Source organism: Saccostrea echinata, unplaced genomic scaffold (assembly GCF_033153115.1).
Source record: "Saccostrea echinata isolate AGI-Se365-2 ecotype Australia unplaced genomic scaffold, CSIRO_AGI_Sech_v1 ptg000009l, whole genome shotgun sequence".
NCBI classification, from domain to species: Eukaryota; Metazoa; Mollusca; class Bivalvia; order Ostreida; family Ostreidae; genus Saccostrea; species Saccostrea echinata.
In genome coordinates this window covers 12,628,717-12,643,636 of record NW_026889758.1, presented here as the reverse complement: position 1 = coordinate 12,643,636, position 14,920 = coordinate 12,628,717, and the positions used below count along the sequence as shown (strand labels likewise).

Sequence of the window (14,920 nt, the reverse complement as noted above, 5' to 3'; positions counted from 1 at the left end):
AAATAAACTGATGACTGACTATCAGACCTGAAAGTTTTAGACTTCAGTCGTTTACTGTTGCTGAGCAATATTGTGAGAACAAATTCTAATTTTGAGGACAGATAAACACTCGACCGTAAGTGAGTTTTATAAAAATCTCTGCAAACTTTTTCAATCAAAAAGATGAAAACATACATAAAACTCTTAGAAGACTCTCTATTAACCCTGTAAATCCAAAAAGAAAAATATTGAAAAACAAAAAAAGTTGCAAATTTAACATTTTTTTATTACCCCAGACCGTAAGACAATAGTTTATTGAAGGCAAAATGTATGCATTATACAAGAGTTCTCTGGTACTTAATGGAAGAAATTTCTTAATTTTACGGAGCAGTATGCACTTCATGCTCTAGTACTAGGCGTATTCATATACTTCAGCTGAACAGATGATAATAATTTTTTCTTTAAATTAAAATTGCTTTGCCAAGAGCGTGAATCATTAGGCCAGTGGACTTCCATTTCACATCGAATCCCTGGTGACCTTGTATATAATTGAATCTTTGTAAAGGTTCTCAGTATGACCAGCATTCTATACTTTATACAATAGGCAACATATCGGACAAATTGCACCCTGATTCTTTATTACAATAAAAAAGATGTTTCTTTATTCTTTACAAAGTTCAGGTTTGAAAAATACATTTTAGGTTAGATCATTCTGCATCTTCATGAAAAAGTGAAGATAACGAACATGATCGATCTAAAACAAACATACAAACAATACAAATCTGTAGGCATAAAACATGGATCCCTTGAAATTCCAGAAGTGGGATCAGGTACATAGGAGAAGGCATCCCCAGTCGTCCGGTCACTTCCGCCAGGAGCCCTAGGTATTGACCAGGTAGACGGAATATTCCTTAGTCAAATTTAGTACAAGAACAAAGACCTAACAATTATTATGAAAAATGTCAGTCAAAATAGTACCCTATGGTAGGTTATATTTGCTAACGTCATTATAACGACCATAGAATTTACTAAAAGCCGACTTTAAACGAGGTTGTTGAAATCCCTGTAACATCAACTTATCTGTCAGCTTGCCTCGGTTTAAGAATTGATCGTACTCTGAGCATGCTCTTGAGTATCGAATACGTTTGGAGACATAATTACCATATGCAAATGATAGTGGAATATTACTATATAAATAAAGTTGACGATGGAAAAGTTGAAGTCATCTCATTTGTCACACAATTTAGCTGTTAGTTGGCCCTTATCGTCTATATTCAGTAAAACATCCAAATATGAAGCAGATGTGGTTGACTCTGAGGTGTCTTTAATTTTCTATGGTCGATATAATGACCTTTTCAGCAAATACAATTTATCATTGAGTCAAATACTGACTGACCTTTTTCATACTAATTGTTAGGCCATAATTTACACACTGAATTGTCGACGGATTTTTCCGTTATTTCCCGATCATGACAAGGAGCACACGACGGGTGCGACCGGTCGGCAGGGGATGTCACTCCTCCATGGCACCTGATCTCACCTCTGATGTTTTGGAGGTCCGTGTTTGCTATTTTGTAATGTTTAATGGACTTTTGAGCTTGAATACTGCTCGTTATCTCCATATATTTCATTCAAATGAAAATAACTATTATTAATAGATAAAGCGTCGTCGATATATTAAGTGTTGAGTTGAGGACCACAGCAAGTATTTTTTTCTTCTCATATAGAAATTTTTGAATGAATTCTGCTCCATAAGAAATAATAAATGTGTTTATAATCAATGGGCTAATAAAGGAACACAATTAGTGCCCATCGAAATTATAACAGTTTGTTTGAAGACCTGATCTCCAAAGACTACATAAATGTTGTCAATTAGGAATTCCAGCATCCTTTTAATATCAACTTCAAAGTACTTGTTTAGAATCAGAGTGAATTTAACAAAGTAATTTTGTTGACCAATCACAAGATATGAAAACTAACAAGTTCCATTTTTTGAAGAAGTATTTGTGTATGATATAAAAGCCTAGTTTTTCTTTTATCGCGAGGAATGGTTGTATAAAGTGTAGAAAATTCATACGTTTTGATGGTACTGACGTTTGAAAAATGTTGTGATTTTCAATTTTCTAAAAGTTCTTTGGAGTTTTTGAGAATCCAAATTAGATTTACACCACTCCTCAAATATGCTGTAGCAAAGTACGTCTGAAATTCCTCCTTTATATGTGAGGAGGAAAGCTAGGGGCTTGGTAGAGCATTTGCTGCACCCGGAAATGTAGCTTTGTAAGGATTTTTATGAAGTTCAGGAATCCAGTATAGGTAGGGTAGATCGAACGCACCTTCGTTGACTGTGACTTTCTTCATTTTGAAAAGGTAAAACTGGAATATACATCGTTTTATGAATTACAAAATGAAAGTACTTGCATAAGGACCAACAGGTTATAATTTATGCCTTATAATCCCATCATTAGCAATTTTTGGTAGTGATTTAGATCTGATTGTGTAAATTTGTCCTTGATGCTTCGACAATCAAAGGATATATTTGTTTCAAGACCAATTTAGAATTCCTATATCATTTCTGTTTGCAAAGGAAGCGTTCCACGAAAATTAAGGCTTAAAAATCCTTCTAAAAATACATTTTATTGATATCTTCTTTAGTACGTTACATACAACATGAGTAACATAACATTGAATATAAAAAGTATTTTTTAATGTTTATGTGTACAAAATAATTCATATTTCATTGATTGAGTCTAATCACATCTCTTAACCGAGAAAAAAATACTCCAGACAAAAGAAAATGTATACAATGGCAAGGATTTAATTCACGATTCCTCACATATGCTTAATTTCGCCATATGTCAAACATAGAAGTATATAAATTATGAGATTCTCCAGTGTGATACAATTAGTCCTAAGTAGATTTAAGAGTAGTACATTGCTGATTTTTCGCGGTTTCTGGCTTGAGGCACTATTGGCCAAGTATACATATGAGATTCTGTGGGCCTTTGTTTCCAGTATTCTTGGGGTACCTCTGTAAAACTGTCCCATTGCTCCAATAAGTCCATTTTCTTAAACCAGACCATCCTGTGCCTTTCAGTCCATCTTAATTCAAGTATATTACCATGCTGAGTTGCAGTTTTTCTTGCTTTCAGTAGATGCCACTTTGATTGACACTGGGAGCGTTTCAGAAGACAAAAGTAAGCCTTAAGGTGATAAAAGCGCGGCAACATCGAGGAAATTTTTCTGCAACCACTTTCTATTTTCTTCAAATCCTGAATTCAACAAATTTCAAATTTACAATAAATCAGGTATGTGATATGAATACTTTGATATTTTTGTACGAATAACAAAAGGATATTTTTTTAAATATCAAACCTACAATATTCTTTAAGTGACTTCATATTGGCTTACCATCACGATATGTTTTTTCAATGCTTCTAAAGCTTTTTTGGACAATGTTACTCTGCTTGTGTTCAGGGAAAGAAGCATGACTTCAATTTTACGAGACAGTGCATACAAAGCTAAAAACGACACGACATTTGTGTCATACACCTCCGAGTAACTGAACCAAACCTGGCCAGAGTCCCATTGACCTTTCCGACAAAACCTGTACAGAACATAAAAAATCGGTGAATTACTAGACAGACATGCATTATTTTGTCAGATATATGTTAGAATATAACTTTTTGTTTCAATATTTTTTTCTATCGAAGATAAAAAAAAACTTTAATCAATAATTTATCTTACGATAGAACATTTTTAAATTAAAAAAAAGGTAAATCGTCTTGAGTGTAATATAAGCAACACGCTTTCACTATTATTACAAGGACGTTTTGATTTGCGTGAACATTAGTCTCTTAATGTTAAGAAACTTAGTTATTTCACTCACCATAGTGCAATTTCCATTGCAAGAAAGAGACGAGGAATATATTCATTAGTGACGGCATCACAAGAACGTAAGTAATTAGTAGCAAAGTCCAGACAGCACTGGAATGATTGGAGTGGGTAATCTAATTTCAAAAAGGAGAAAGAAAATAAGTAAAGAGACTTATGGGCCACATAGCTCATCCGAGAAACCTTTCTCTTCCTGACAAATGAAATGTAGATGTTATCCTTTACTGTAATGGTCAAATTAAAGTCAATTGCCTATTGTGGTCCACCCGATGCATATTGATATTATAAATTATGACCCTTATTTTTAGATATAAAGATATTTTTTAAACAAATTTTCGTGCATATGTAGATTCTCACGCAAAAGTTTCATCCCTTATTGCCCGGGTCATGATTTTAACCAACTTGTACACACTCAACATTTTCAAATAAACCTTGTCTTCTTGAGATGATTTTTCATGACCCAACCCCCATTTTCATCATTTCTTTATTATCTTCGTTTGGAAAAGGACCCAGTTTTTCATTTGAACAAATTTGAAGCATCTAGTTGTATATCCAAAAATCCTTGTTCAAAAATGAAATGGGTAAAAAGTGAAAATTTTAGACAAACAGATAGATATTGGAGAATGTTCAATTGCTATAATCTACGTATATAATTTCTGATCAATTCGTTGTTGACAATATCAGGGAAAATGTTGACTACATTGGAATATCCCTCAGGCATTGCTAAATGCATATTTTTCTATGATATTGCAAACAAAGAATGAATTGTCATTTTGAATGAGGCAGCGACTGTAATTTTCTATTATGTTTATTCACAGTTACACTTACCTACTCGCAAAAGAGAAATTTTTCTACTTTATGGGGGCAATTTATAGTAATTTTATCAGTGATTGTGGAAGTAATGGTTCAAAAGGATGCAATCCTGACTCTGCAGAAACAATATGTATAACGTATATAGCCAGCTCTTAATTGAAGACCTCATCCTGATAAGATACTAGTATGTAAAAGAATGTGCATTCTGTTGTTATTCACTTTCCCTTATTTTCTGGTTGAGTCAATATCACAAAAATTAAAATAAAATATAGAAAATTACTTGCTTCTTTTCTTATATATATATATATATATATATATATATATATATATATATATATATATATATATATATATATATATATATATATATATATATATATATATATATATAAACTTTATCAATACTATTTATCAGAATGATTAATTGATATGATGCATATATGTACTAGGAATCTTTAAGCTCTACCTCCATTTAATATTCTCTCCATACAGAAAATGTAATACCAGGCTCGGTGGATTCTACCATCAGAGTAGCAGACAAAAGATCGAAGTTTCTGTAGATATTCTGTAAACTGATCATTTCTGAAAACCAAAATGTCGGAAAACCAGGGCATTAAATGCAAATTATGAGAATTCCTGCGTAATTTTGTGTTGCAATGTATTTCTATCCCGAATTAAACATGTTCAAAGATTGTTAAATCAAATGAAACTCGACAGGAATCAAATAGCTATGCTTACTAAAAGTAACCTTAGCTATATTTCTTCAGTAAATAAAGTATCCTTTGTATAAATGCCATCTAAACTGTATTATATTACAGAGATAATGGTGCTGTACTGTAGTTACTCAGGCGGTATATTTGATAACAGTGCAAAATAGATGGAATCGTTATATACCTGCAGGTTAGAACCAGACAAGAGGCTAGGATAGGCGACACGACTAACCCAATGTCCTGATTGTTTAATTTGTCACAGACCTCGTAGGCTCCAGTACCTATGAATAAATAATAACGTGGGGTTTTATTACTACTTTGATCCGTTTATACTGACACGTGGAAAAAATGCATATTTACTTTTTATTTTCTATGCTTTTCAAATACTGTTCATGAGGGAAATTACCTTTAAGCATGTTGATATTTTTCTTTTGACACAGTGTAAAATACGTATGGATTGAATTGTCTACATTTTTTATAATTGAAAGAGGTATTAAAATAACTTACTAGAAGATAGAGCACTTCGGAGGTCTCCTACGTTAAGGTAGTTTGTTGCCATATCGGTATACATGCTAGCTAACAGCACCAGATCACTGGGAGACAACTCATCGTGTCTGGATGAACAACTGTTATAATCAAATACTAAGTAGTTTAAATGCATTCATATTATTTTTAAATTCTTGAATGGAACTCAAAAATGTTCATATCTTGTGATTGGTCGTATACATAATTACTTTGTTAACATTCTCTCTGATTCTACACACAAGTACTCTGAAGTTGATATTAAAAAATGATTGGGTTTCTCATCGACAATATCTATGTAGTCTTTGGAGACCAGATCTTCCAACAATCTGTTGGAAACCCTCTATTAGCAGATCTGTTTTTGTGTTTTTATGAAGTAGAATTTATACAATAACTTCTACACATGAAAATAAGTCCTTGCTGTGGCTTTCAACTGGACATTTAGATAAATCGATGACCTTTTTATCGATTATTTATATTCAATTTTCTTCACACATTGATTTGCTAATCCCACATAACTCGAAATAAAAGACAGAGTCTGACACATCTGCTTCCTACTTGAATGTTTTACTAGAGAAAGACATTGATGGCAAACCTAACAACTTACAACTAAACTTTATGATAAACGTGACGACTTCAAGTTCTCTATCGTCAACTTCCCATAACCATGTAGCAATATACCATTATCACATGCATATAGTGTTTTTGTCTCCAAGTTGATTCGATACGCAAGAGCATCTTCTACATACGATCAATTTCTTAACCGAGGCAGGTTACTGACGAATAAGAAGATGTTAAAAGGGTATTAACAATATCGTTTACAGTCGATATTTTGCAAATTCTATGGTCGATGACCTTGTTTGTAAATACAACCTGTATTACGTCGAATGTTAACTGACGTTTTTAACACAAATTGTAAGGTCATTATTATCATACTGAACTGACCACGGATTTATCCGTTTACCCAATCAAGACAAAGGGCTCAAGGCGGATGTGATCGGTCAACAGGGGATGCTCACTCCTTTATGGCATATGATCCCACCTTTGAAGTTTTAAGAGGTCCGTGATTGCTCTGCTCTTGATTTGATTATTTATTTGGACATCTGAACATGATTACTGTTCATTATCTTTTTATTTTATTAATTGGAATAATGTTTCTCCTGGTCTTTTTTAAAGCGAAATGATGAATGTGTTATAAAGCAAACTTCAACATACATTGCAAAAAGTTCTGTTTCTAGTTTCTTCTTTGTGCTTTCGAACTTGCAAAGCCTCATTATATCAGCATACGACTCCACCACCTGAAATAAATCATAACACAGATGAATCTTTTTGAAAGTTTTAGCCATCATTCTCAGAGGTTACTTTAGATATCTCGTTTTCTTGCCACACCTGGTGAAGATGACAGGTTCTTCCAGTAACTTTCATCATCTGTTGTAGAGCGGTAAGGAATAAAAAACCCTTATTTCCGCTTTCTGAGTAAAACCAGTGAAGATCTGACAGGCAGTACCCCTGTTCTAACGTCTTGATAGTGGCAGGTCTACAAAATCAATTCCAACATTTTATTTTCCCAAGTAGACTTAAATTCGTTTACACCAAAACAGGACATTATTTTTCTCTTTCTAAACAGTTCCACTGAATTCAAAAGTGTCAAGTACGAATTAGAAATAATTTGAATGCCAAGCAGAATAAAACTCTTAATGAAAATATATTTTATCCCAACTGAACAAAAAAGAAATGAGAAAACGTTAATATATCATTTGTGCTGACGTTATATCATGTTTTATTTCAAAATTCATCGATAATTCATGACTATGACATTGTTTTAAATTTTTTGGTGTTCACATTTTTTGTTAAGTTTTAAAAATATAGGTTAAGGTTAACGACAAACCTTCTGGCTATTGGAGAATGTCTGAGAGCTCGTAGGCGGATCATATGTCTCAGTGTTACCGGCCAGATCCAGCAGCCTCTGGACGGCTGGTGAATTCCAAGTAGTTTTCCTGCGTGAGAAAGCCACCAATGGGCGCTTTCTAAATCGCCAGAATGGTAAGCAATCTAAATAATATTTGAAAAATGTCAATTTTATATACATGTTGATGCTGTTACGTTTACCCAAACAGCACTGATGTTGAAGAGAGAGAGAGAGAGAGACTGTCGGTATGGTCCCGATAATTATTTTGAACATCATCTTAGGTCTTACGTGTCCATAACATTACAGTTTTTACGACTACAAAATGAAATGTACCTTTCCCCGAATTCTGGCAATTTTCGACAACCGGAAAACATCAGATGAGAAAGTTTTGTCATCGATTTCTTTCATTAATGTATCCACTGTATTTAGAATCTCTCTTGTCTGCAGTGTGAGGCGCAAATATATCAAATACACGGCATTTATATAATGTTAACTTATCTAAATTAAAGTTATGTTCATTGCATGTTCATGTTTGTCTTTCAATACATTATTAATAATGTAGTTACTTTTTCTGCGTTTTTCAGAAGAATGACAGCGGCAGCATATTCCAATAACAAATCCACTATGTGTTTGGAGTCATTTGCAGCGCGCATGTGCCGCTCTATATCCTGGTAAATGGGGATTAGTCTCTTCACAAGTTCATCAAGCTTCTGTTGACCGTTGTCTAACTGGCAAACAGCTTTTATCAATGGATCTATGTCTCTGTATAATGAAGACAATACCGTGTCACAATTCTACTGATGGTTTTGATATGACAAAAACAAAAAGGATTAATTTTTGTAATGGATTTTGGTGGTCACTTAGGAATTCTTAGAGAACAGTGAACTTCGAATGAACCATGATCAAACGTTTTCTGACAGGTTATGTTATTAAATAAAAGTGATTCAAAGAAATGTAACATTAAGTATGTTTGTAGAAAATGCAAAATAACATGCAAATACATCACGTTAATTACTGGGTTCTAAGAAATTTCCTTTTTAAGCATTATCCACCCATAATTTCTGTACTTTTGGATTTTCACTATTTCAAAGAGCCAAAATCAATAGCGTTAAAAAAAGAATAAGTCTTCTACTCTTTACACCCTTACTCTCTAGAAACACAAACAGCCCCTCTTCTGTTCCTTCTGGAAGAGTTTTTGTTGTCCATGTCCATGTTGACGTCTCCTACTTTATTGGACCTCCTAATGACTGCAGGGGCAACTCCGGCTGAGAAAAAGAAATATATATACGCATGAGATCATTGTCAGATAGTAGGACCAAATCGTCAAGAAAATCGAATGTGTTTCTAGATAAAGATTTAGGGTGGTGACTTGAACACATATAATATATTAACTTTAAAATGTGTGCACAGTCAGAGTTGTGTGTTAAATAGAATTTTATGAAGAAGTAATTCTAGTGTCAGTCTTTGATTTTAATTCGAAGATTTTCACTCAGGTTAGTATTTTTCAAGACTATGATGATAGTTATTTGTTAATAACTATTGGTATAAGTACATGTAATCCAAATATGAAATGACATACTAATCAAAAGAAAGATGTTGATGGTCAACACAAAGATTAAAAATAGAACAGTGAAAGAAGTCTGGAGAGCAAACATTTACCTTTTTTGGCAGGGACCCAGTAGATGCCTTGTCATAAGAACTCTACTTAACTTTGAATGGATAACATACCGGTAAGATACTGGTCGTTGTACAACTAAATTGTGACTTAACAAGAATAGCACTATCTTAGCCAACAAAATTATATATATATATATATATATATATATATATATATATATATATATATATATATATATATATATATATATATATATATATATATATATATCAAGAAAAACGACTTATATTAAAAACAGGTCTCATTGAATATGTCCATGCACTGATGATATACTCAGTATCTTGGAATGTAAGAGGGATTTTTAGAAGGCAACGTCCCTATTCTCTATTACTTTTATTAATTAAAAATAATAAAGCTTCTTTCTTTTTTTTTTAAATGTCTTATTATAACTGCGATATTTGTCTTGAAAATATTATGAATTTTAATATAGCTACTATAAAGAAAAGACTGAATAACCTTTTTACTTCCTACCATCTATAAGTGATTTTAAAATAATTTGCTCATTTATCTTTTTAAAATCCAATATTCAATCCGTCAGTTACATCATCAGATAGGCAGAGAATTCAATTTTAATCAACTAAATATTAAACTGCTATTATGGAACTAATTCATTTATGCTATATGCAAACTACAAAAAATAAACATAAACCAGAAATTTCCTATGACACTGTAGCTCTACTGGTTTGTACATATAACAAAGGAAAAGTAGCACTTGGATTTGAAACTTTGCAACATGAAGCAATAAACAGAATTATGTATCTTAATGTAGTCTACTTGTATGCCAAGTTATACTGAAATCAAACGAAAATTGTAGGAGGAGTAGCATTTTGAAAGTATTTCACAGAAATTTCTATTTTTAGTAACCATGGCAACACCTTTCATGAAATCAAAAACTGATAAAAACTCTTATGTATCGTTGTGTAGTCTAATTGTGTGCCAAATTAGATTGAAATCATACCAAAACTGTAGAAGGAGTAATGTTTTAAAGGAATTTCACAGAAATTTCTATTTTTAGTAACCGCGCAAATACCGTTCATCAAAATCAGATGTATTTGATTATGTATCTTAGTTTAGTCTACTTGTGTGCCAAATTAGATTGAAATCAGACCAAAACTGTAGGAGGAGTAGCGTTTGAAAGGAATTTCACAGAAATTTCTATTTTTTGGAAACCACGGCAACACCATTCATCAAAACCAAAAACCGATGCACTAAATTATGTATCTTTGTGTAGTTTACTTGTGTGCCAAGTTATACTGAAATTAGACCAAAACTGTATGAGGAGTAGCGTTTTGAAAAATTGTTTACAGACAGACAGACAGACGGACTGACACATTACTATCGCATAAGCTCTTCTGGTCTCTGACCAGTAGAGCTAAAAAATCAATTTCCTTTAAAAGATAAGAGAGTATGGTCTTGATCAAGATATACAATAGGAAATATAGGTTCGTAAATACATGGAAGTCATAAACATTACACAAAAGTATTTTGTCAAAATCTTTATTTAACTGACCTTGTATTATATACTCAGAATATAACACAGTCTAACAAATACAAATCTCCCTTCGAACATGTATAGATATATGACTATAATTTTTCTTTTTTTTCTTTTTTCATAACTATCATATATTCTTGATGTGAATTGAATTCCATAGAATTTAAAAGAGGAAAACTTCACTGAACTGACTAAATTAGGTTCTGAATAATGCATTATTGTGCTTTTTCAATAAAAAAAAAATCTGTGTCGGTTGGTTTTCCAACAGGACAGGTCATTTGAAATGGATAGCTCATGACAACGTTTTTTACTACAAACCTTTTTAAAATTCATATGAAAGTAAAGTTACTGATGACATTTACAATGGAAGAATACCCTTAAACAAAACTGTCAAGTGTCAGTACACTCTATGAAATATGGATATGATATTTTTTCTTTGATTTCATACAGACATATGACTATATAAAACAAGATGCTCTCTCGTTTTCCCTCCCTCTCTCTCTCTCTCTAATGAAGAATGATTCAGTGGTGTATAAGGTTCATCCTTTTGGTGATAATAATGGCACTATCTATTAAATTAATTTCAATACTAAATTCTAATACATGTACCTTAATTTATCACAATTATCGTTGTAATTCGTTGTGAAACTATCAATATCTATATTTCCCATAAGTTCACATGTTAAAACTTATCAAAATATCAATATCAACTGCAAAAAAAAAAAAAATAGTTTTTAGATTTGCGTCAGCTTTCTGGGCATCGACTAAAGTTCAGAACCACAAGACTCGGAACCATAAGACAAGCACGCTACAGATATGTCAGCTACTATATACAAGTTAAGTGGTGTATGCTTAAAATTGAAGAAAATATTTTTTTGTCTGGCAGATATAGATACGGGTTAAAAACATGATCAAATCCCATAAAATTCAAATGTTTGCACAGTTGTGTTAATTCTAAAAAATGTTATTTTTTTCAAAATTCAATTGTTTTATTGGAATCCATATAAGACGTTTGTCTGGTTTTTTTTTAATGTCACTTAGTTGACCGTTTATGACTTCATAATGCATTGATTCTCATGTGAGGAATTGTATCTATAGATACAATGATACATAGGCATTGCTCAAATACTGTTATGAAGGAAAAACATTTGCAAATGTAAAAGTTTAAGAATACACTAAGAATACACTATTAATTAACCTGTATCTATATCCCAACAGATGTTTAAAAATGATACCTGATTTCTCAAGTAAAATAGGCTGTTGTAAACTTAAATATGTTAAATGGATGAAGTAAAGACAACAGGCACTGAACACTAAAATAGCAAAACGGATATGATTGACTTCAAAACGGGATGAGATCGCTTCTATTTCCGGTTTAAGTGAAACTTTCAATGCATGGGAGCATTTCCAGTAATGTATGTATATTTCAGCTTGGATACAATAACTTGGTCAAACATTTAACAAAATTGAAAGACATTGGTATACCCTGCTCAAAAATCTGCTCCATAAATCAGTCTATAACTGAAATTTTATGCACGATGTTGTTTATATTATAGATACCTTGTTTATTCTCCAAACTTTCTTTCGGTTTTCGATACAGAAGATAATATGGAATTCTGTTTCTAATCTCATTGGCTTGATTTTCGAGGTATTCAACGGTTTTATTATGAAGATCTAATCTCTGGCTTTCCATAAGAATGTTATATGCGGTTTGTTGTAACAAATTATTCTTAAATCGCATAACGTTACACAAATCTACGTCATAATCATCCTCCTTTTTCGGACAAAAGCAGGCTTCCGGATGAAGACCATTCGTTTGTAACAGAAGCGCTGCTCGACCTGTCGGTATATTAGCACACTCAAAAATGCCGATCTGCTTGAGGCGCCTGAACGATTTTCTGGCTTTGACACGCTGTACTTTTGGTAATATATATTCAATCATATCTCTCGGGAAGGCCTGTCCTAAAACAGCAGCACATTTCACAATCAGTTGTTCGGATGCTCTCATGGAATCAAGTCGGGCAATGATAAGCTCTACAAATCAAACAAACTTCTATTTGTCCACGGTAACTGAATGCAAATTAAATCTTACATATTTCATTCAAAACACTAGGAGTCGTACACTTTATCAGTGTCGTTTCCCCAATCGACCAATCCTACACCAATCATTGATTAGATCTTGTTGATACAAAATACTTCGTATTCAATGCATACAAATAAGTCATTTGAGATATGTTCAGATTTGTTTTAAATTGCTACAAGCAAAATAAAGTGTATAAAGACTTTTACAGGAAATGTTCCGAATCACGCTAACACATACAATCAAATATTGCACTCAGTCTGTTTGATAAGTTTTTGCTTTCGTTCAAAAACATCTACATGAAGTATTAATGAATTTAAATTTCAATTCAAAATATACCTTTCATGATGAGTGGAACCTCTATTTCCTGTGGGTTGACATGTGGAGAAAACATGGCGACTTTCACTTTTTGTTTGTTATCCTTTTGATGGATGTATCCATAACCTAACAATTCTCCGTGTTCCATCTGATTCTGTCATACAACGAAAATACCAACACAATGATATATCACAGAAAACTCTAGTTATTAACGTGTGCTTTTATTACTGGCAAAAATCTTCAGTTACTCAATATTTACATCTTACTCATTACTTTTGTGCATTGTAGCTCTACATTGGTACAGGGTTAAACGGCACTAACGCCCCCCCCCCCCGTTCACATGCGCTCATTTACGTACAGGTGGTGTAAATCTTTTTTAATGATGTTATATTTTATATAGACAATATCGATGTATCTATCCTTTTGTAAAATTTTTTTCTTCTAGATCCAAAAGTTGCAAGAATGATTGTTATGATAATAAAAAAAAAAAAATATAGTGTAGTAGATTGAAAGAATTACCTAAGCTGAAATTTGCCCCTAGTCTGACTAGATGTAAATTTTGCGCTAGGAAGAAAAATACTGATGCAATGTTTGCTAATCCCCATTCACATGCACTAGGTGCAAAATTTGCGAATGTGTAAAATTTGCCCCCATGTGTAAATATGTACATGTGAATGGAAAGTAAGATATCTTTAAATTTTGATTTTCAAAGTAAAATGTCACTCAATTTTATATCAATCATTTTGAATGTCATTTAAAATAACAAAAGGTCCTTTGTTTGATTTTTTTTAAACAAAATTACTCCTCTTGTGTGACTGAATGTGTATGAATGAAATATATGGAGATAACGAACAGTATTCAAGCTCAAAGGTCCATTCAACAAAACAAAATTTGGAGCAGAGCAAACAAGACCTCTAAAACATCAGAGGTAGGATCAGCTGCCATGGAGGACTGAGCATCCCCTGCCGACCGGTCACACCCGCCGTATGTTCCTTGTCATGATCGGGAAATAACGGGAAAATCTGCCGACAATTCAGTGTGTAAATAATGATCTAACAATTAGTATGAAAAACGTCAGTCAACATTTTGACTTAATGATAAATTGTATTTGCTGACAAGGTCATTGTATCGACCATACAACTTAAGAAATGACGACTTTAAACGAGACTGCTGATATTCTTGTTTCATCAACTGTTTGTCAATAACTTATCTCATTCTAGAAATTGTTCGTATGTAGAGCATGCTCTTGCGTATGGAATCAACTGAGAGATATAAACCCCATATGCTGGTTATAAAAGTATATTGATGCATAAGTGAGGGAAGTTGACGATTGAAAAGTTAGTCATCACGTTTATCATAAAACTTGGTTGTTAGATAACCATTAACGTTTTTTTCTAGTAAAATATCCAAATATGAAACAGATGTGTCAGACTCTGTGGTATCTTTTATTTCAAGCTCACCGGGATATATCATATCGACATAAGAATGGAAATAACCGTTTTTAATTGACAATACATCGTCGATATCT

The 14,920-nt window shown here is 32.7% G+C and overlaps 1 protein-coding gene across 2 annotated transcripts in view; it reads right to left on the bottom strand.

The window, feature by feature from the left end:
• Nucleotides 1-2,594: 2,594 nt before the first annotated feature.
• The window catches only part of LOC133181791 (adenylate cyclase type 10-like), a 33,080-nt gene continuing 20,754 nt past the window's right edge, over nt 2,595-14,920 (bottom strand). For both annotated transcript variants that reach the window (XM_061316387.1, XM_061316386.1), the window contains exons 19-32: nt 13,414-13,546; nt 12,555-13,028; nt 8,972-9,089; nt 8,391-8,586; nt 8,158-8,265; nt 7,804-7,967; nt 7,305-7,452; nt 7,131-7,213; nt 5,901-6,019; nt 5,578-5,674; nt 5,150-5,265; nt 3,866-3,986; nt 3,388-3,583; nt 2,595-3,248 (exon numbers count right to left, since the gene is read on the bottom strand). In XM_061316387.1, coding sequence (XP_061172371.1) covers nt 2,898-3,248; nt 3,388-3,583; nt 3,866-3,986; nt 5,150-5,265; nt 5,578-5,674; nt 5,901-6,019; nt 7,131-7,213; nt 7,305-7,452; nt 7,804-7,967; nt 8,158-8,265; nt 8,391-8,586; nt 8,972-9,089; nt 12,555-13,028; nt 13,414-13,546 — 2,424 coding nt within the window. In that variant the 3' untranslated portion in view covers nt 2,595-2,897. The remainder of the gene's footprint in view (nt 3,249-3,387; nt 3,584-3,865; nt 3,987-5,149; nt 5,266-5,577; nt 5,675-5,900; nt 6,020-7,130; nt 7,214-7,304; nt 7,453-7,803; nt 7,968-8,157; nt 8,266-8,390; nt 8,587-8,971; nt 9,090-12,554; nt 13,029-13,413; nt 13,547-14,920) is intronic.